Source organism: Heterodontus francisci, chromosome 13 (genome assembly GCF_036365525.1).
Source record: "Heterodontus francisci isolate sHetFra1 chromosome 13, sHetFra1.hap1, whole genome shotgun sequence".
Taxonomy (NCBI): Eukaryota; Metazoa; Chordata; class Chondrichthyes; order Heterodontiformes; family Heterodontidae; genus Heterodontus; species Heterodontus francisci.
Window position 1 is genome coordinate 43,666,284 of NC_090383.1, and position 23,206 is coordinate 43,689,489.

The 23,206-nt window shown below is 45.0% G+C and overlaps 1 protein-coding gene across 4 annotated transcripts in view; it reads left to right on the forward strand.

Moving 5' to 3' along the window:
• The window catches only part of tulp4a (TUB like protein 4a), a 560,980-nt gene that overhangs the window by 214,424 nt on the left and 323,350 nt on the right, over window positions 1–23,206 (forward strand). For all 4 annotated transcript variants that reach the window (XM_068044726.1, XM_068044727.1, XM_068044728.1 and 1 more), the window contains one exon: window positions 22,265–22,426. In XM_068044726.1, the coding sequence (XP_067900827.1) occupies window positions 22,265–22,426 (162 nt within the window). The remainder of the gene's footprint in view (window positions 1–22,264; window positions 22,427–23,206) is intronic.

Genomic DNA, 23,206 nt, shown 5'->3' on the forward strand with positions numbered 1-23,206 from the left:
AAGTTTTGTGTCAGCTGTAAATTTTGAAATTGTGCCCTGTACACCCTGTTCCCGAAGTCATTAGCATATATCAAGAAAAACAGTGGTCCTAGTACCGACCCCTGGGAAATCCCCTTGTATACCTTCCTCCAGTCTGACAAACCATGCACCACTACTCTCTGTTTCCTATCACTCAACCAGCTTCGTATCCGTGCTGCCACTGACCCTTTTATTCCATTGGCTTCAACTTTGTTGACAAGCCTGTTATGTGGCACTTTATCAAATGCCTTTTGCGAGTCCATGTGCACATCAACCACTTTACTCTTATCAACCCTCTGTTAGCTCGTTAAAAAATTGAATCAAGTTAGTTAAACACGATTTGCCTTCGACACATTTTTCTGCTTCATCTTACTGTGTAGCTCTTTAGTTATCCAGGGAGCTCTGGCTTTGATTGTCCTACCTTTCCCCTCGTGGGAATTATCCTCAGCTGTACCCGAATCATCTCCCCTTTAAAGGCAGCTTATTATTCGATAACGGTTTTGCCTGCCAATCTTTGATTCCAGTGTACCTGTGACAGATCCATTCTTAACGCACTAAACATACATTATACATTAATGATTTGGAGGAAAGTATAGATGGACTGATTAGCAAGTTTGCAGACGACACTAAGATTGGTGGAGTAGCAGATAGTGAAGGGGACTGTCAGAGAATACAGCAGAATATAGATAGATTGGAGAGTTGGGCAGAGAAATGGCAGATGGAGTTCAATCAGGGCAAATGCGAGGTGATGCATTTTGGAAGATCCAATTCAAGAGTGAACTATACAGTAAATGGAAAAGTCCTGGGGAAAATTGATGTACAGAGAGATTTGGGTGTTCAGGTCCACTGTTCCCTGAAGGTGGCAACGCAGGTCAATAGAGTGGTCAAGAAGGCATACGGCATGCTTTCCTTCATCGGACGGGGTATTGAGTACAAGAGTTGGCAGGTCATGTTACAGTTGTATAAGACTTTGGTTCGGCCACATTTGGAATACTGTGTGCAGTTCTGGTCGCCACATTACCAAAAGGATGTGGATGCTTTGGAGAGGGTGCAGAGGAGGTTCACCAGGATGTTGCCTGGTATGGAGGGCGCTAGCTATGAAGAGAGGTTGAGTAGATTAGGATTATTTTCATTAGAAAGACGGAGGTTGAGGGGGGACCTGATTGAGGTGTACAAAATCATGAGAGGTATAGACAGGGTGGATAGCAAGAGGCTTTTTCCCAGAGTGGGGGATTCAATTACTAGAGGACACGAGTTCAAAGTGAAAGGGGAAAAGTTTAGGGGGGATATGCGTGGAAAGTTCTTTACGCAGAGAGTGGTGGGTGCCTGGAACGCGTTGCCAGCGGAGGTGGTAGATGCGGGCACGATGGCGTCTTTTAAGATGTATCTAGACAGATACATGAATGGGCAGGAAGAAAAGAGATACAGACCCTTAGAAAATAAGCGACATGTTTAGATAGAGGATCTGGATCGGCGCAGGCTTGGAGGGCCGAAGGGCCTGTTCCTGTGCTGTAATTTTCTTTGTTCTTTGTTCTTTGTTCTTTAAAATTGGCCCTCCTCTAATTTTACTCCTTGTCCTTAACCTTATGATACTATGATCGCTGTTCCTTAAATGTTCTCCGACTGATACTTGATCCACTTAATCTGCCTCATTCCCCAGAACCAGCTCCAACAATGCCTCCTTCCTAGTTGGGTCGAAAACAGACTGATAAAGAAAGTTCTCCTCAACACAATTCAGAAACTCTTCCCCCTCACTGCGCTCTACATTAGTATGCCCTGAGGAAGCAATGTTCAGGGGCTGAGTTGATGGGTCCACCAACCATAACAATCTTAGTTTGTGCTCGGTATGAATCCGACAGGAAAGAGCTTTTCCAATTTCCCATTGACTTCAGTTTTGCTGGGGCTCCTTGATGCCACACTCGGTCAAATGCTGCCTTGATGTCAAGGGTAGTCACTCTCACCTCACCTCTGGAATTCAGCTCTTCTGTCCATGTTTGAACCAATAAAAGGCTGGTTAACAAATTTGAGGCTCATGGAATATGAGGGTCAGTGTTACCTTAGATAAGAAATTGGCTTAAGGACAGAAAACAGTGAGTCATAGTAAATGGTTGTTTTTCAGACTGGAGGATGATGGACAGTGGTGTTCCTCAAGGTTCACTGCTGGGAACACTTAAGTGACTTGAATATTGGAATACAGAATAAAATTCAAAATTTGCTGATAACAAACTTGGAGGCGTGGTAGGGAGTAAGGATGATACCAATTGACTGCAACAGGACATAGATAAGTTAGGAGAATGGGCAGACAAGTGGCTGATGGAATTTAATATAGAGAAGTGTGAGGTGATGCATTTTGGCAAAAGGTATAGGGAGAGATAATATAGACTTATTGGCACAGATCTTAAGAGTGTGCAGGGACAGAGGGATCTGGGATTTAATGTGCATAGATCTTTGAAGGTGGCAGGACATACTGAGAGAGTAGTTAGCAAAGCTAATGGGATCTTGGGCTTCATAAAGACAGATATTGAGTACAAAAGCTGGGCATATACTGCCTCTTAAACTTGGAAATCCTGAGCTCGAGCTGAAGCGACTAGAGACACTTCCTGCACACATGGTCCCTCAAGCTACGTGAAATGTCCTGAAGCTTCCAAATGGCACAGGACTTGCAAGCAATAGGTCTCAGCTGCCGATGATCTAAGAAAAAAAATCTTACCTCTTTTATAATCTAGTTAGTACCATGTGTAAACTATTAATTTGAATTAATGCCTTTAGCTCTGCTAATACTTTTATCAATTCACTTACTGCTATACTGACCCCAATTGTAATTTTTAAAATTAATCTAAGCTGTTGATTTAATACAGTACTTTACAGTTTCCCGCTGCTTGTTTAAACAACTGCCCTGGATTAGAAGGGGAAAAACCCCCTTAAAACTCACCAACCAGTCACTTACCTGCTGTCCTCCGACATCACACCTTGCTTTTTTGGAAAACACCATGGAAGATCTGCTCTTCCCCTGCTCTGATTGATCAGCTGCCAGGTCTCGTCTCCTGCTCCCTCACTTGAATCACTGACAAAATAAAAGACCAGAACAGCACCTCTTCCCTCACTGTGCCAAATTCCCTCACTTACCAAATTCCCTGAGTTACTTGTTTCTTCTTTGGCCTCCTTATCTCGAGAGACAATGGGAGGCAGCAGTAGCCAGGTTCATGGCACCGTGGCTGGCTCTGCTGTTCAGAAGGGCGGGAAAAAGAGTGGAAGGGCTATAGTCATAGGGGATTCGATTGTAAGGGGAGTAGATAGGCAGTTCTGTGGTCGAAAACGAGACTCCCGAATGGTATGTTGCCTCCCAGGTGCACGGGTCAGGGATGTCTCAGATCGGCTGCAGAACATTCTGAAGGGGGAGGGTGAACAGCCAGTTGTCGTTGTGCACATAGGCACCAATGATATAGGTAAAAAACGGGATGAGGTCCGACAAGCAGAGTTTAGGGAGTTAGGAGCCAAGTTAAAAAGTAGGACCTCAGAGGTAGTAATCTCAGGATTGCTACCAGTGCCACGTGATAGTCAGAGTAGAAATTAAAGAATAGTCAGGATGAATGCGTGGCTTGCAAGATGGTGCAGGAAGGAGGGGTTCAGATTTTTGGGACATTGGGACCGGTTCTGGGGGAGGTGGGACGATTACAAATTGGACGGTCTACACCTGGGCCGGACTGGAACTAATGACCTTGGGGGTGCTTTTGCTAACGCTGTTGGGGAGGGTTTAAACTAATGTGGCAGGGGGATAGGAACCAAATGAGGAGATCAGTTGACAGTAAGGAGGTAGTAACTAAAGCCTGGAAGGAACTAGATAATGAAGTCAGTGTGACCAAGGGGAAGAGTAGGCAGGGAGCAGATGATGAAGGCAAAGGCACTGGTGGTCTGAGGTGCATTTGTTTTAATGCAAGAAGTGTAGTAGGTAAGGCAGATGAACGTAGGGCTTGGATTAGTACCTGGGAGTATGATGTTATTGCTATTACTGAGACTTGATTGAGGGAAGGGCATGATTGGCAACTAAATATCCCAGGATATCGATGCTTCAGGCAGGATAGAGAGGGAGGTAAAAGGGGTGGAGGAGTTGCATTACTGGTCAAAGAGGATATCACAGCTGTGCTGAAGGAGGGCACTATGGAGGACTCGAGCAGTGAGGCAATATGGGCAGAACTCAGAAATAGGAAGGGTGCGGTAACAATGTTGGGGCTGTACTACAGGCCTCCCAACAGCGAGCGTAAGATAGAGGTACAAATATGTAAACAGATTATGGAAAGATGTAGGAGCAACAGGGTGGTGGTGATAGGCGATTTTAATTTTACCAACATTGACTGGGATTCATTTAGTGTTAGAGGTCTAGATGGAGCAGAATTTGTAAGGAGCATCCAGGAGGGTTTTCTAGAGCAGTATGTAAATAGTCCAACTCGGGAAGGGGCCATACTGGACCTGGTGTTAGGGAATGAGCCCGGCCAGGTGGTTGAAGTTTCAGTAGGGGACTACTTTGGGAATAGTGATCACAATTCCGTAAGCTTTAAAATACTCATGGACAAAGACGAGAGTGGTCCTAAAGGAAGAGTGCTAAATTGGGGGAAGGCCAACTATCCCAAAATTCGGCAGGAGCTGGGGAATGTAGATTGGGAGCAGCTGTTTGAAGGTAAATCCACATGTGATATGTGGGAGGCTTTTAAAGAGATGTTGATTAGCGTGCAGGAGAGACATGTTCCTGTGAAAATGAGGGATAGAAATGGCAAGATTAGGGAACCATGGATGACAGGTGAAATTGTGAGACTAGCTAAGAGGAAAAAGGAAGCATACATAAGGTCTAGGAGGCTGAAGAAAGACGAAGCTTTGAAAGAATATCGGGAATGTAGGACCAATCTGAAACGAGGAATTAAGAGGGCTAAAAGGGGTCATGAAATATCTTTAGCAAACAGGGTTAAGGAAAATTCCAAAGCCTTTTATTGATATATCAGGAGCAAGAGGGTAACTAGAGAAAGGATTGGCCCACTGAAGGACAATGGAGGAAAGTTATGCGTGGAGTCAGAGAAAATGGGTGAGATTCTAAATGAGTACTTTGCGTCGGTATTCACCGAGGAGAGGGACATGACGGATGTTGAGGTTAGGAACAGATGTTTGATTACTCTAGGTCAAGTCGGCATAAGGAGGGAGGAAGTGTTGGGTATTCTAAAAGGCATTAAGGTGGACAAGTCCCCAGGTCCGGATGGGTTCTATCCCAGGTTACTGAGGGAAGCGAGAGAGGAAATAGCTGGGGCCTTAACAGATATCTTTGCAGCATCCTTAAACACGGGTGAGGTCCCGGAGGACTGGAGAATTGCTAATGTTGTCCCCTTGTTTAAGAAGGGTAGCAGGGATAATCCAGGTAATTATAGACCGGTGAGCCTGACGTCAGTGGTAGGGAAGCTGCTGGAGAAGATACTGAGGGATAGGATTTATTCCCATTTGGAAGAAAATGGGCTTATCAGTGATCAGCAACATGGTTTTGTGCAGGGAAGGTCATGTCTTACCAACTTAATAGAATTCTTTGAGGAAGTGACAAAGTTGATTGATGAGGGAAGGGCTTTAGATGTCATATACATGGACTTCAGTAAGGTGTTTGATTAGGTTCCCCATGGTAGGCTGATGGAGAAAGTGAAGGCGCATGGGGTCCAAGGTGGACTAGCTAGATGGATAAAGAACTGGCTGGGCAACAGGAAACAGAGAGGAGCAGTGGAAGGGAGTTTCTCAAAATGGAGACGTGTGACCAGTGGTGTTCCACAGGGATCCGTGCTGGGACCACTGTTGTTTGTGATATACATAAATGATTTGGAGGAAAGTATAGGTGGTCTGATTAGCAAGTTTGCAGACGACACTAAGATTGGTGGAGTAGCAGATAGTGAAGGGGACTGTCAGAGAATACAGCAGAATATAGATAGATTGGAGATAAAAGCAAAATACTGCGGATGCTGGAAATCTGAAACAAAAACAAGAAATGCTGGATTCACTCAGCAGGTCTGGCAGCATCTGTGGAAAGAGAAGCAGAGTTCACGTTTCGGGTCAGTGACCCTTCTTCGGAAGAAGGGTCACTGACCCGAAACGTTAACTCTGCTTCTCTTTCCACAGATGCTGCCAGACCTGCTGAGTGAATCCAGCATTTCTTGTTTTTGTTTCAGATAGATTGGAGAGTTGGGCAGAGAAATGGCAGATGGTGTTCAATCAGGGCAAATGCGAGGTGATGCATTTTGGAAGATCCAATTCAAGAGTGAACTATGCAGTAAATGGAAAAGTCCTGGGGAAAATTGATGTACAGAGAGATTTGGGTGTTCAGGTCCATTGTTCCCTGAAGGTGGCAACGCAGGTCAATAGAGTGGTCGAGAAGGCATACGGCATGCTTTCCTTCATCGGACGGGGTATTGAGTACAAGAGTTGGCAGGTCATGTTACAGTTGTATAGGACTTTGGTTCGGCCACATTTGGAATACTGCGTGCAGTTCTGGTCGCCACATTACCAAAAGGATGTGGATGCTTTGGAGAGGGTGCAGAGGAGGTTCACCAGGATGTTGCCTGGTATGGAGGGCGCTAGCTATGAAGAGAGGTTGAGTAGATTAGGATTATTTTCATTAGAAAGACGTAGGTTGAGGGGGGACCTGATTGAGGTGTACAAAATCATGAGAGGTTTAGACAGGGTGGATAGCAAGAAGCTTTTTCCCAGAGTGGGGGATTCAATTACTAGGGGACACGAGTTCAAAGTGAAAGGGGAAAAGTTTAGGGGGGATATGCGTGGAAAGTTCTTTACGCAGAGGGTGGTGGGTGCCTGGAACCCGTTGCCAGCGGAGGTGGTAGATGCGGGCACGATAGCCTCTTTTAAGATGTATCTAGACAGATACATGAATGGGCAGGAAGTAGAGATACAGACCCTTAGAAAATAGGCGACATGTTTAGATAGAGGATCTGGATCGGCGCAGGCTTGGAGGGCCGAAGGGCCTGTTCCTGTGCAGTAATTTTCTTTGTTCTTTGTAAGCGCCTGGAGGTGGTCAGTGGAGCGTGGAGCAGCGCCTGGAGTGGCTATAAAGGCCAATTGTCGAGTGACAGGCTCATCCACAGGTGCTGCAGAAAAATTTGATTGTCGGGGCTGTTACACAGTTGGCTCTTCCCTTGCGCCTCTGTCTTTTTTCCTGCCAACTGCTAAGTCTCTTCGACTCTGCCACACTTTAGCCCCGCCTTTATGGCTGTCCGCCAGCTCTGGCGAACGCTGGCAACTGACTCCCACGACTTGTGATCAATGTCACAGGATTTCATGTCGCGTTTGCAGACGTCTTTAAAGCGGAGACATGGACGGCCGATGGGTCTGATACTAGTGGCGAGCTCGCTGTACAATGTGTCTTTGGGGATCCTGCCATCTTCCATGCGGCTCACGAGGTCAAGCCATCTCAAGCGCCGCTGACTCAGTAGCGTGTATACGCTGGGGATGTTGGCTGCCTCGAGGACTTCTGTGTTGGAGATACGGTCCTGCCACCTGATGCCAAGTATTCTCCGGAGGCAGCTAAAATGGAATGAATTGAGACGTCGCTCTTGGCTGACATACGTTGTCCAGGCCTCGCTGCCATAGAGCAAGGTACTGAGGACACAGGCTTGATGCACTCAGACTTTCGTGTTCGGTGTCAGTGCGCCATTTTCCCACACACTCTTGGCCAGTCTGGACATAGCAGTGGAAGCCTTTCCCATGCGCTTGTTGATTTCTGCATCTGGAGACAGGTTACTGGTGATAGTTGAGCCTAGGTAGGTGAACTCTTGAACCACTTCCAGAGCGTGGTCGCCAATATTGATGGATGGAGCATTTCTGACGTCCTGCTCCATGATGTTCGTTTTCTTGAGGCTGATGGTTTGGCCAAATTCATTGCAGGCAGCCGCAAACCTGTCGATGAGACTCTGCAGGCACTCTTCAGTGTGAGATGTTAAAGCAGCATCGTCAGCAAAGAGGAGTTCCCTGATGAGGACTTTCCGTACTTTGGACTTCGCTCTTGGACGGGCAAGGTTGACCAACCTGCCCCCTTATCTTGTGTGGAGGAAAATTCCTTCTTCCGAGGACTTGAACGCATGTGAAAGCAGTAGGGAGAAGAAAATCCCAAAAAGTGTGGGTGCGAAAACACAGCCGTGTTTCACGCCACTCAGGATAGGAAAGAGGTCTGATGAGGAGCCACCATGTTGAATTGTGCCTTTCATATTGTCATGGAATGAGGTGATGATACTTAGTAGCTTTGGTGGGCATCCAATCTTTTCTAGTAATCTGAAGAGACCACGTCTGCTGACGAGGGCAAAGGCTTTGGTGTGATCAATGAAAGCAATGTAGAGGGGCATCTGTTGTTCACGGCATTTCTCCTGTATCTGACGAAGGGAGAACAGCATGTCAACGGTCGATCTCTCTGCACGAAAGCCACACTGTGCCTCAGGGTAGACGCGCTCGGCCAGCTTCTGGAGCCTGTTTAGAGCGAATCGAGCAAAGACTTTCCCCACTATGCTGAGCAGAGAGATTCCACAGTAGTTGTTGCAGTCACCTCGGTCACCTTTGTTTTTGTAGAGGGTGATGATATTGGCATCGCGCATGTCCTGAGGTACTGCTCCCTCATCCCAGCACAGGCATAGCAGTTCATGTAGTGCTGAGAGGGCTTGGCACTCTTGATTATTTGTAATAAGAGCAAAATACTGCAGATGGTAGAATTCTGAAATGAGAACGGAAAGTGCCGAAAATACTCAGCAATACTCTGTGTAGAGAGAAACAGAGTTAACATTTCAGGTCTGTGACCCTTCATCAGAACTGGCAAAAGTTAGAAATGTAAGAGTCTTTCAGCAAGTGAAAGGGGGGAGGGGGGAAGAAGAACAAGAAGAAAGGACTGTGATAGGACAGAGGGGAGCGATTAAATGACAAATGTCATGGAACAGCATTCAAATAGAGTGCTAAATAGTTGTAGCGAAAGATAAAGCATGAGTCCAGAGAGAGTGCTGATGACAGGATAATGGACACCTCTGTATGAAAGCAAAAACATGAAAAATAAGTTCAAGACTAGCAAATGGTTAAAAAATAAATAATTAAAAAGAAGAAATATATATATTTAAAAAATAAATGAAGTAATGGGGCTCATTGTCTGAAATTATTGAACTCAGTATTGAGTCTAGAAGGTTGCAGGGTGACTAATCAGAAGATGAGGTGCCATTCCTCGAGCTTGCGTTGATGTTCACTGGAACACTGCAGCAGATCAAGGACAGAATTGTGGACATGGGAACAAGGTGGTGAACTAGAAGCTCGGGATCACGCTTGTGGTGGAAGTGTTCCGCAAAGTGGTGACTCAATCTGCATTTGGTCTCCCCAGTGTAGAGGAGACTGCACTGTGAGCATCAAATACAGTATACTAAATTGAAAGGAGTACAAGTAAGTCGCTTGTTCACCTGGAAGGAGTGTTTGGGCCTTGGATGGTGACGAGATAGGAGGTAAAAGGGCAGGTATTACACCTCCTGCGATTGCATGAGAAGGTGCCATGGCAAAGGGAAGAGGTGTTGGGGGTGATGGAGGAGTGGACCAGGGTGTTGCGGAGGGAACGGTCCCTTCGGAATGCTGACGGGAGGGGAGGGGAAGATGTGATTAGTGGTAGTTTCACGCTGGAGGTGGTGGAACTGGCGGAAGATGATCCTTTGCTTTTTCCCAGGGTGGAAGAGTCTGTTACTAGGGGACATAGGTTTAAGGTGCGAGGGGCAAAGTTTAGAGGGGATGTGCGAGGCAAGTTCTTTACACAGAGGGTGGTGAGTGCCTGGAACTTGCTGTCGGGGGAGGTGATGGAAGCAGGTACGATAACGACGTTTAAGAGGCATCTTGACAAATACATGAATAGGATGGGAATAGAGAGATACGGACCCCAGAAGTGCAGAAGGTTTTAGTTTCGACAGGCATCAAGATCAGCGCAGGCTTGGAGGGCCAAATGGCCTGTTCCTGTGCTGTACTGTTCTTTGTTCTTGTTCTTTGGATGTGGAGGCTGGTGGGGTGGAAATTGAGGACAAGGGGAACCCTGTCGCGGTTCTGGGAGGGAGGGGAAGCGGTGAGGGCAGAAATGCAGGAAATGGGTTGGACACAGTCGAGGGCCCTTTCAATCACAGTGTGGGGGAATCCTCAGTTGAGGAAAAAGGAAGACATATTTGAGGCGCTGTTGTGTAAGGTTGTATCATGAGAACAGATGCATCAGAGCCGGAGAGAATGAGAGAATGGAATGGAGTCCTTACAGGAGGCAGAGGGGTGAGGAAGTATAGTCAAGGTAGCCTAAAGAAGTTGGTGGACTTACAATAAGTATGAGTGGACAGTCTATCCCCAGAAATGGAGACAGAGAAGTCGAGGAAGAGAAGGGAATTGTCAGAGATGGACCATGTGAAGGCGCAAGAAGGGTGGAAATCGGAAGCAAAGTTAATGAAGTTTTCCAGTTCGGGGCGAGGGCAGGAAGCGGCACCGATACAATCATCGATGCACCAATCAATGTTGGATATATCAAACATTCCTTGTTCCAGTCCTACTCAAGCCCCCTTCCCCAACTCTTTTTCCAGTACACCCTGCCTCCTGTTTACCCAATCAACCTTAGCCACCTCTCCCCTCATACCTATGTAATTGGCTTTTTATAAGTTCAAAATTCTTGTTTGGGACTGGAGATGCTTTCAAACTTTAATATGGAATTCAATTGAATTAGGATCTCTTTTTCTCAGTGTATCTTTTACTGTGAGATTAAACCTGCCTCCTTGTACAATACTAGATCTATAATAGCTTTATCTCTAGTTGGTTCTTCAACATATTGTTTTTTCATTTTAATTTTTTCATTCCATTATCTGCTGGCCAGATCAACAGGCTTGGCTGGCTGCCAGGTGGGAAAGTAACAGGTAGAATGCCACAGCTGAGGACTGTTGGGTAGAATCCTGAGCAAATAGGAAATATTGGGGCACGTTCAGGCATAGTGCTTGGAGTATGGCAGCAAGGAGGGAGGGAGGCCCAGATGGAATGCATCCTAGGTTGCAGAGAGAGGCTAGGGTGGAAATAGCAGAAGCTCTGACAACAGTCTTTCATTCCTCCTTGGATATGACAGTGCCGCCAAAGGACAGCAGAACTGCAAATATTACACCCCAGTTCAAAAAGGGGAGAGGGATAAACCAGCTATCCAATCAGTCTAACGTCAGTGATGGGAAAAATACTAGAGACGATTTTAAAGACAAAACTTAATTCTCACTTGGAGAAGCATGGGTTAAGAAAAAAAGAAAAAAAACCGACATACATTTATATAGTGCCTTTTATGACCTCAGGATGTCCCAATGCGCTTTACAGTCAACAGAATCATTTTTTTTGAAGTGTAGTTACTATTGTAATATGGGAAATCTACCAGCCCATTTGCACATAGTAAGCTCCCACAAGCAGCAATGTGATAATGATCAGATAATCTATTTTTAGTGATGTTGATTGAGAGATAAATATTGGTCAGGGCATTGAGGATATTTCTTTGAAATAAGATCATGGGTTCTTTTACATCACCTGAGAGAGCAGGCAGGGCCTCAGTTTAACGTGTCATCCAAAATGCAGCATCTTCGGCAGTGCAGCACTGCAGCCTAGATTTTTGTGTTCAGATCTCTGCAGTGGAACTCACAACATTCTGATTCAGAGATGAGAGTGCTACCAACTGAGCCATAGCTGACACTCTAAGAGGTGGTTGACCAGAGGTATTTGAACAGGATGATAGGTATGGAGTTCAGTTACATGGCAAGATTGAAGAAGCTAGCATTGTTCTCCTTAGACCAAGGTAGGTTAAGGGGAGACCTAATTGTGATATTTAAAATTATGAGGGGTTTTAATAGAACAAGTAGGAAGAAACTATTTCTTTGGCAAATAGTAACCAGAGGTTGTTGATTTAAAATAACTGGCAAAAGAACTAGAGGGAAAATTAGAAGTTTCTTCACAGTGAGGGTTATTAAGATCTGGAATACACAACCTGAAAGGGTGGTAGGATCAGGTTCATATGAACTGTTCTTCTTCCTTCTTCTTCTTCTTTGGCCTCCTTGTCTCGAGAGACAATGGGTGAGCACCTGGAGGTGGTCAGTGGTTTGTGAAGCAGCGCCTGGAGTGGCTATAAAGGCCAATTCTAGAGTGACAGACTGTTCCACAGGTGCAGCAGATAAAATTGGTTGTCAGGGCTGTTACACAGTTGGCTCTCCCCTTGCGCTTCTGTCTTTTTTCCTGCCAACTGCTAAGTCTCTTCGACTCGCCACTCTTTCGCCCCGCCTTTATGGCTGTCCGCCAGCTCTGCGATCACTGGCAACTGACTCCCACGACTTGTGATCAATGTCTCAGGACTTCATGTCGCATTTGCAGACGTCTTTAAAGCGGAGACATGGACGGCCGGTGGGTCTGATACCAGTGGCGAGCTCGCTGTACAATGTGTCCTTGGGGATCCTGCCATCTTCCATGCGGCTCAACTGGCCAAGCCATCTCAAACACCGCTGGCTCAGTAGGGTGTATATGCTGGGGATGTTGGCTGCCTCGAGGACTTCTGCGTTGGAGATACGGTCCTGCCGCCTGATGCCAAGGATTCTCTGGAGGCAACGAAGATGGAATGAATTGTGACGTTGCTCTTGGCTGACATACGTTGTCCAGGCCTCGCTGCCATAGAGCAAGGTACTGAGGACGCAGACTTGATACACTATTGAACTATTAAAAGGCAATTAAGCATGTACTTGCAGAGATAAAAACAGATAATGCTGGTAATACTCAGCAGGTCTGCCAGCATCTGTGGAGAGAGAAACAGTTAACATTTCAGGTCCGTGACCTTTCATCAGAACTCAGAGTTAATGTTTCGGGTCTGAGACCTTTTATCAGAACTCTGTTTCTCTCTGCACAGATGCTGCCAGACCAGCTGAGTATTTCCAACATTTTTTGTTTTTATTTCAAATTTCCAGCATCTGTAGTGTTTTGTTTTTGTGCTGGTATGCTTGCAGAGGACTGATTTGCAGGGTTATGGGAAAATGTAGGGCTGTGGGATTAAACTGAGCATTCTTTCAAGGAGCTGGCACGTGCATGATGAGCAATTATAGGTCAATCAGCCTAATTCTAGTGGTGGCGAAACTTTGTGACATTAATCCAGGACAAAATTAATTGGCACTCGGAAAAATATGGGTTAACTTCATTGAGTTCTTTGATGAAGTAGAGTGTGTATGAGGGTAGTGTAGTTGATGTTGTGTATCTGGACTTTTATAAGGCATTTGTACTACATAATGTACCGATTAGCAAAATTGAAGCCCATGTAAATTGGTTAAGGGGCAGAAAGCAGAGAGCATTGGTGAACAGTTTTTCAGACTGAAGGAAAGTGTGCATTGGTTTCCCCCAGAGGTCAGTGTTGGGCCCACTGCAATTTTTGTTATATATTACTGACTTGGGCATAATTTCAAAATTTGCAGATGCACCCAGAAATGTAGCTAACAGTGAGGAGGATAGTAACAGACTTCAGGAGGACGTAGATGGACTGGTGAAATGGGCAGACACATGGCAATTGAAATTTAATGCAGGGAAGTGGGAAGTGATTCATTTTGTTAGGAAAAATGAGGAAAGGCAATATAAACTAACTGGTACAATTTTAAAGTGGGTGCAGGTCATTCAGCCCATCGAGCCTGCCCAACCATTCAATATAATCATAGCTGATCATCCACTTTAATGCCTTTTTCCCACACTATCCCCATATCCCCTTATGTCATTTGTATTTAGAAATCTGTCGATCTCTGCTGAACACAGACTCAATGACTCAGCTTCCACAGCGCTCTGGGGTAGAGAATTCCAAAGATTCACAACCCTCTGAGCATCAACATTTCTCCTCATCTTTGTCCTAAATGGCTTCCCCCTTATTTTGAAATTGTGTGCCCTGGTTCTAGACTCCTCAGCAGGAAAAACATCTTAGCTGCATCTACCCTGTCTATCCCTTTAAGTATTTTATAGGTTTCAATGAGATCACCTCTCATTACTCTAGAGAATACAGGCCCAGTTTCCCCAATCTCTCTTCATAGGACAGTCCCACCTTCCTGGGAACAAGTCTGGTGAATCTTCGTTGCACTCCCTTGATGGCAGTGATATCCTTCCTAAGGTAAGGGGACCAAAACTGCACACAGTACTCCAAGTGCGGTCTAACCAAGGTTCTATACAATTGAAGCAAGACTTCACTACTCCTGTACTCAAATCCTTTTGCGATAAAGGCTAACATACCATTATCCTTCCTAATTGCTTGCTGCACCTGCATGTTAGCTTCCAGTGACTTATTGACAAGGACACCCAGGTCAATTTGTATATCTACACTTTCTAATCTCTTACCATTTAACAAATACTCTGCACATCTGTTCCTCCTACCAAAGTGGATAACCTCACATTTCTCCACATTATATTCCATCTGCCACGTTCTTGTCCAAATCTCCTTGAAGCCGCTTTGCATCTTCCTCCCAACACACATTCCCACCTAGTTTTGTGTCATCCGCTAACTTGGAAATACTACATTTGGTCCCCAAATCCAAATCATTGATATATATTGTGAACAGCTGGGGCCCAAGCACTGATCCCTGCGGTACCCACTAGTCATAACCTGCCAACGCAAGAATGACCCATTTATTCTTACTCTCTGCTTTCTGCCTGTTAACCAATCCTTAATCCATGCCAATATATTACCTCCTATCCCATGTGCTTTAACTTTGCTAACCAATCTCCTGTGGGGGACTTTATTAAAGGCTTTTGAACGTCCAAGTATACCACGTCCGCCTTTATCAATTCTGTTGTTAACATCCTCAAAAAACTCCAACAGGTTCGTCAAACGTGATTTCCCATTCATAAATCCATGTTGAATATGCCCAATCAGATCATTATTATCCAAGCGTCCATTTATCATATCCTTTAGAAAGGCCGACACCTGTTCCTATGTTCCTAACGGAAACACCGTTCCAAGCCAGGGGCTGGCATGGTGGTGGAGTGGTATGTACCCAAATCTTCGAAGTTGAACAGGCAGCTAAAAAAAAATATGGATCCTTGCTACGTTTCTGGGTATTGAGTCATCTGCAAATTTTGGAATTATGCCCTATGTACCTAAGGTGAAGACGGTGAAGTACTCACCAACAGAAGTAAACAGATGTCCTGCTGGGCTGGACATGATTGTGAGCTGTACTGATGTGAGTCGGACATCTCCCAGTCTGTGCTCAATGCTCTCCCGCAACTTCCCGTCATGGATGAAAATCTCTCATCACTGGAGCTCGAGAAGGCCATAGACCGTCTCACGAACAGAAGGGCACCAGGCAAAGACGGAATGGCAGCCGAACTGCTCAAGCACGGAAAGTCCCATCTATTGTCACACCTTTATAATCTTCTCCTTCTCTGCTGGCATGTAGGCTCTGTTCGACAGGAGATGCATGATGCCAAAATCATCACACTATGCAAAAGCAAAGGTGACAGTGGAGACTGCAACAATGACAGGGGTATTTCACACCTTAGCGTCACAGAGAACGCCTTTGCTAGGGTCATACTTAAAAGACTCCATCTACTTGCAGACCGAGTGTACCCGGAAGCGCAGTGCGGTTTCCGTACCGGCAGATCTACTGTGGACATGATCTTCTCCATACACCAGCTACAAGAGAAGTGTAGGGAACAGAGTATACCCCTTTACCATATTTTTGTAGATCTCACTAAGGCATTCGACATGGTCAGCAGAGCAGGGCTCTGCAAGATTTTGGGAAAAATTGGCTGTCCACCGAAGCTCCTCAGTCTCATCTGCTCCTTGCATGACAACATGCACTGCACTGTACAGTTTGATGGCTCCACTTCCAACAGTTTTGGAGTGAAGAATGGAGTGAAATAGGGTTGTGTCCTAGCCCCCACTCTGTTTGGCATCGTCTTTTCCATGCTCCTGACCTTTGCCTTCCCTGCAGATATGGAAGGAGTCTACTTGCAAGCGTGGTCAGACGGCAAGCTCTACAATCTATTAAGGCTGAAATCAAAGACAAAAACACATCATGTCTTGATCAGAGAACTCCTCTACGCTGATCATGCTGCACTAGTAGCTCACAAGAAAACTCAACGACAAGGACTGATGGATGCGTCTCCCGTGCCTGTAACTTGTTCTCCTTGACAATAAGCGTCAAGAAAACCATGGTCATAGGATAAGGTGTTGCATCTCTGCTCCTGATCACACTAAATAACACCCCACTGGAAGTGGTTAGCAAATTCTACTACCTTGGGTCCACGGTGACAGACAATCTGTCCCTTGATGCAGAGCTTGATCCACATGTAGGGAAAGAAGCTACCACCTTTGGCCAACTTGCGAAACGCACATGGAATAACACCAAGCTGACCCTTCGGATCAAGCTGATGATTTATAAGGTCTGTTTTCTCAGCACCTTGCTGTATGGCTGTGGAACATGGGTGACTTACAGCTAACAGGAAAAGAAGCTCAATAATTTCCAGTTCTAATGAAAGGTCACAGACCTAAAACGTTAACTTTGCTTCTCTCTCCACAGATGCTGCAAGAACTGCCGAGTATTTCCAGCACTTGTTGTTTTCGTTTCAATAATTTCCATCTTCGCTGGCTGCGGCGCATTATGGGTAAATGTCCTGGTGGGACAAAATCACAAATGTGGCAGTCCTCTCAAAGGCAGAGCTCCCAAGTGTGTTGGCACTATCAAACAGAGGTGGCTTCGGTAGGTTGGACATGTCCAGGATGGAAAACAGTCGCATACCCAAGGACCTTCTGTATGGTGAGGTAGCTGGGGACAGATGACCAATGGGGCGCCCACAGCTCTACTTCAAGGATATTTGCAAGTGTGACATGAAGGCCCTAAATGTCGACTGTCGCATTTAGGAGTCATGAGCTGGTGAAAGAGGGAAATGGCGCCACATCCTGTGGACTGGTGTGCACCACCACGATGCAGCAGCTTGGCAAAAGGCGCCAACGTCAAAACCAACAACTCATAGCGTCACTTGGCAGCTTATGTGCAGCACTTGTGGCAGAACCAGCCTCTCAAAGATTTGCCTTCACAGCCATCAAGAAAAGGAATGCACCAAGAGAAGACACCTCACTTAAGTAGACTGTTTGCTGTGTGTCCATCATCTTTCATAGATGGAAGGATGCCAAACATACCTAAGGAAGTTATGCTAAAACCTTTATAAAACGGTGATTAGGCCCCAAATGGAGTATTGTGACCAATTCTGGGCACCATACCTTAGGAAGGATGTTGAGGATTTAGAAAGGGTGGAGAAAAGATTTACGTGCAGGTTACCAGGGATGAGGGACTTCAGTTATGTGGAGAGACTGGAGAAGTTGGTGTTGTTCTACTTAGTGCAAAAAAGATAAGCACAGCTTGGGTAGAAGTGTCCACAATCATGAATGGTTTTGATAGGAGTAAATAAGGCGTTAGGCGATGTTACGGAGGTGGAAATAGGCGGTCTTAGTGATGGCATAAGTATGAGGTCACCAGCTCGTCTCGGGGTCAAATGTCGGGGCTTAATCTCAGACTGTCGTCAGGGAGTGGAATGGATTCAGTAGCTAGGAACGGAGTTTGGAGTGGGGGCCGAAAACAATGGCTTCAGTCTTCCCAATATCTCAGATGGACTGTGGAAACTCACGTGGTGTACCAGGTTTCCAGAAAACTTTTGATAAAATTTCTCAAAACATCTACAGTTGAAACTGTAAGCACAGGGAGAGGATAAGAAATTTCATAGAAGGAAGCATCAGGAATTTGTTAACAGTAATATTTGATGTTTGTTGGCTCATTGCTGGGATCTCTACAATTTCTAATCTACACTGACTTTCCGAATCCAAGTTGTCAATGCAGATTTTCTAAATTCACAGAAGACATTGAAATGGACTGAGGAGTTTGCTACTGAGTTGTAAAAAGCAGCAGTGATACAGAAGAGGATAGATTAAATCTTTAAAAGAGTGAAATAGTAGATACAATTTAGTAGATGCTAGTGTAAGATACTGCACATTGAAAGGAAAACTTAACTTATTAGTTAAATGTGTAATTGATGGATATTCCAAATCACTGTGGAGAGTGGCAATAAACAAAGTGAATGGAATGTTACATTTTGTTGGTAAATCAATGGAGTATAAATCAGAGGGATTAATGCCTGAACTGAGATATTCTGGTCAGACTGCTTTGGTTCAGATTTTGTTATCAAGGCACAGAGGAACCAATTCAAGCCCTGGACATGGAAGAGACATGATGTTGATGCCTAGAGTTAATATTAAAGATTTGGGACAATGGGGCTCTTCAACACTGAAAGGAAGCGGAACTATATTAAGGAAGGTATGTAAGATCTTAAATTGTTTGAAAAGATGTATCAGAGTACTATTTCAAGATAAGTGATTAACAATAGAATACGAGGATATAGGTTCTAAGTAGTGAACTAACAAGGCAAGGGAATATACAATGGATGGTAGGACCCTAGGAAATACTGAGGGTCAGAGGGATCTTGGTGTACTTGTCCATAGATCACTGAAGACCGCAGCACAGGTAGATAAGGTGGTTAGGAAGGCATATGGGATACTTGCCTTTATTAGCAGAGGCAAAGAATATAAGAGCAGGGAGGTTATGATGGAGCTGTATAAAACGCTAGTTAGGCCACAACTGGAGTATTGTGCACAGTTCTTGTCACTGAACTATAGGAAGGATGTGATTGCACTGGAGAGGGTGCAGAGGAGATTCACCAGGATGTTGCCTGGGCTGGAGCATTTCAGCTATGAAGAGAGACTGGATAGGCTAGAGTTGCTTTCCTTAGAGCAGAGAAGGCTGAGGGGGGGACCTGATCGAGGTATATAAAATTATGAGGGCGATTGATAGATAGGAAGAAACTTTTTCCCTTAGCGGAGGGATCAATAACCAGGGGGCATAGATTTCAGGTAAGGGTCAGGAGGTTTAGAGGGGATTTGAAGAAAACTTTTTTCATCCAGAAGGTGGTTGGAATCTGGAACATACTACCTGAAGGGGTGGTAGAGGCAGGAACCCTCACAACATTTAAGAAGTATTTATATGAGCACTTGAAACGCCATAGCATACAAGCTATGGGCCAAGTGCTGGAAAATGGGAAAATGGGCGGCGCAGTGGTTAGCACCGCAGCCTCACAGCTCCAGGGACCCGGGTTCGATTCTGGGTACTGCCTGTGCGGAGTTTGCAAGTTCTCCCTGTGTCTGCGTGGGTTTTCGCCGGGTGCTCCGGTTTCCTCCCACATCCAAAAGACTTGCAGGTGATAGGTAAATTGGCCATTGTAAATTGCCCCTAGTGTAGGTAGGTGATAGGGAATATGGGATTACTGTAGGGTTAGTATAAATGGGTGGTTGTTGGTCGGCACAGACTCGGTGGGCCGAAGGGCCTGTTTCAGTGCTGTATCTCTAAATAAAAAATAAGAATAGATAGGTGCTTGATGGCCGGCACAGACACGATGGGCCGAAGGGTCTGTTTCTGTGCTGTATAACTCTATGACTCTAACTGTCAAGGACTGTTCGGAAGAATTATTTACACAGTGATCGTTGTATGGAATAGTCTTAGGGGTAGATTCCACTGAGAAAACAGGAACATTTGGTGATTTAGTTAAGTTGTTTTTGCCTTCTAATAAGTTTGTGTTAATGTAAAAATGAAAAAGGCAAAGGAGAATGTGTATCTTTGTATGAATCTGTGATAAAAGTGCATTGCAGTAGTTTGTGAAACAAGGGAGAAGAACTTGAATTCTGTCAATGCAATAATGCCAGAAAATCATAAGCTATACAGACAAAAGCATCTGATGTGGATAATCTGATATGGTGCTTTGGGACTCTAGTGTGCAGTGTTACTGTGGGAAGAACATGGCTATTAATCTCCTTGCTATATAAGAGAGCTGTGAACACAGGACATTTGCTCCTCACAAAAGGAAATGAAGAGATAGTTGCCATGGACCATCCTGGGCCCTGTTTATAGAGTGACGTTAATTTAGCTACTGGCTTTCTCAGCTAGGGTGCATTTTGTCCTGCCAGGAATGCATCTGGTTGCATCCTAATGCATTTTCCAGTGAGTTGGAATAGTCAGGCCCTTCATTTGAATGCAATCCAGTTTCTGATTTTCTTTCATGCAAAGTGCCTGATCTGAAGAATGACCATTGTGTTCATTTTTGCTTGGTGACTATGAAAACAATGGAAGGGCACAGTGATGTAAAGCTGGCTGTAGTTTTGGCATTTCTTATATAGAATCATGGAATGGTTACAGCACAGAAGGAGGCTGCTTGGTCCATTGAGCCCATACCAGCACTGTGCAAGAGCACTTAAGCTAGTCTCACTCCCTGCCCCTATGCCCTTGGCCCTGTAATTTTGTTTTCCTTCAGGTGCTAACCCAATTCCCATTTATTGTGAACCTTTATAAAGCTCTGGTTAGGGCACAACTAGAATGTTGTGTTCAGTTTTGGTCACCACAGTTTAAGAAGGATGTGAGGGTCCTTGAGAGGGTGCAGAGGAGATGTACCAGAATGCTTTCAGGGGTGAGGGATTATAGCTACATGGTTAGATGTGAGAAGTTGAGGTTCTCCTTGTAGCAAAGGAGATGAGGGGAAGATTTGATAGCGGTGTACAAGATTATGACAGGTTTAGATAAGGTAGACAAGGAAAAACTGCTCCCATTAGCTGATGGTACAAGGACTGGGGTACACAGATTAAAGGTTTTGGGCAAGGGATGCAGGGGGGGGAATGTGAGGAAGAACTTTTTTCCACAGCGGGTGGTAATGACCTTGGCTGTGCTGCCTACGAGGATGGTGAAAGCAGAGACAATGAATGCTTTCAAAAGGAAATTAGATGGGCACTTGGAGGGAATACGACAATAGTGCGGGGGAATGCGACTGACTGGATTGCTCTACGCAGAGCCGGCATAGACTCGATGAGCCGAATATACTCCTCCTGTGCCCTACATGACTATGAAAACCACCATTGAATCTCCCTCCATCACACTTTCAGGCATTGCATTCCAGATTGGAACTACTTGCTGTGTATGAAGTTTTATTCACGTCATCTTTGGTTCTTTTCTCAATCACTTTAAATCTGTGTTCTCTAGTTCTCCACCCTTCTGCCAATGGGAACAATTTCTCTCCATCTACTCTGTTTAGACCCCTCACTTTGGAACTCTCTGCCTCAGAAGGTGGTGGAGGCAGGGTCATTGAATAATTTTAAGGTTGGGGTAGATAGATTCTTTTTAGGCAAAGGAAGGAGTAGATGGGAGTGTGGAATTCAAGACACAAACAAATCAGCCATGATCTTATTGAATGGCAGAGCAGGCTCGAGGGGCTGAGTGACCTACTTCTGCTCCTAATACGTATGTAGTGTGATTTTGAACGCCTCTATCAAAACTCATCTCAACTTTCTCCTCTTTGGAGAACAACTCCATCCTCTCCCATCCATCCCTGTAACTGAAGTCCCTCGTTCCTGGAACCATTATTCTTTATCTATTTTTATTTTTTTTTAATCCAGATGCATAGGTTCTCATGAGCCTTTGTGTCAATTGATGCAAGTGATGATTTGTTTACCATCATAACTGGTATCCCACTGAGAATCCTCCTATTAGATGTGTCTAGAAGAGGAGGAGGACCTGTGGAATGATGCCAGGTATGTCAGGTTGAACAAAGTGACCCTTAATGAAAGTAGGCATGACAAGGCGACCAAGAACCAGTGAACCCTGATTAGCTGAATGATTTGTTTAATTTATGTAAGTTTTTGTCAGCAAAATGTCGAACGTAACATTTGAAAATGTTTATTGCACTGAGTTAGCAGTTCTCAACCAGGGTGGTGGTTGGAGCACTGCAATTGGCCTCTAAATAGGAAGGGGAATATTGGCCAGGGTTCTTGTTCCTGGCTGCTATCCAGCCGAAGGGCCTGTACTGCGCTGTAATGTTCTAATTCTAATTCTAACCCCTGCTGTTAATGATTACATAAGGATGTTTGCTGATGAGAAAATCTGACACAGCTATGAAGCCACTTGTGATCACAAATAAAGGTCACTTGGGTGAGGCAGAGGAGGGTATGCTAGCTTAATTATAGATCAACAAGGATTAAAAAGTAGGAAAAGGGAATTTAAAAGTTTCATGAATTGTTTCATTGATTTCCTCTTCCCCCCCCCCGCTCCCCCTCCCCCCTCCCCCCTCCCCCCTCCTCACCCTCCCCCCTCCCCATTCTGCTTTCCAGGTGAGTGACTTTACCTGGAGCCATGATGGTACTCAGGCACTCATCTCTTACCGGGATGGCTTTGTGCTGGTTGGATCTGTCAGTGGACAGCGACATTGGTCTTCTGAGATTAATTTGGACAGCCAGATTACGTGTGGAATATGGACACCTGATGATCAACAGGTAACAGTACTGCGGTTGATTTTCATTGTCTATGCATTGAAATGTTGCAATTGAACAAGACCAGTAAAGGTTACTGCTAGGATGGAGTGCTCTCAGCAGTTTTTTCTGAAAGAAAGAAAACTGCAAAATGCCACAGTGAGAATTGCACTTCAGTGTTTTACTGAGTTCTCTGGGTTTATCAGTACATAGCATAAATGTTTTATCTCTCTATTTCTCATCTACATTGTTATGATCCCTGTGAAGATCAATAAACCGAAAGAACCAAATTTACCAAACAATCCCAATAAAAAAAACAAATGGACAAGATTTCACCATTATGACCTTTACTTTAACAATCAAACCAAAATTAACATAAATTAAACATGAATTAACAGACAGAGATAGATCTCACAGATTTACTGGGTGGTCCACTCAGCATATATGGCACCAATTATAGCCACAAAGTTCTTCTAAGTTCTGAACTTCTTGGGTAGATCTCCAGCTCCTTTCTTCCAAGATGCAGTCACTCATTCTCATCCGACAGCAGTTCCCCTTCAACCTGAACTCAACAGGTACGGTCTTTTCCTAAAACGGCGTCCCCCTCCAGTTTCTCCTCAGCTCTGCTCACAACAGTCTTGATGGCAGTCTTAATACAGCCTTCACTTTCTTCAGCTTGCTTGCACTCCACCCCTGTGTGATCTAAACTTGAATGTCTCTGCCTTTTTTATCTGGTTCCAACATAGTAACATCGAAAATAGGAGCAGGAGTAGGCTATTTGGCCTGTCGAGCCTGCTCTGCCAT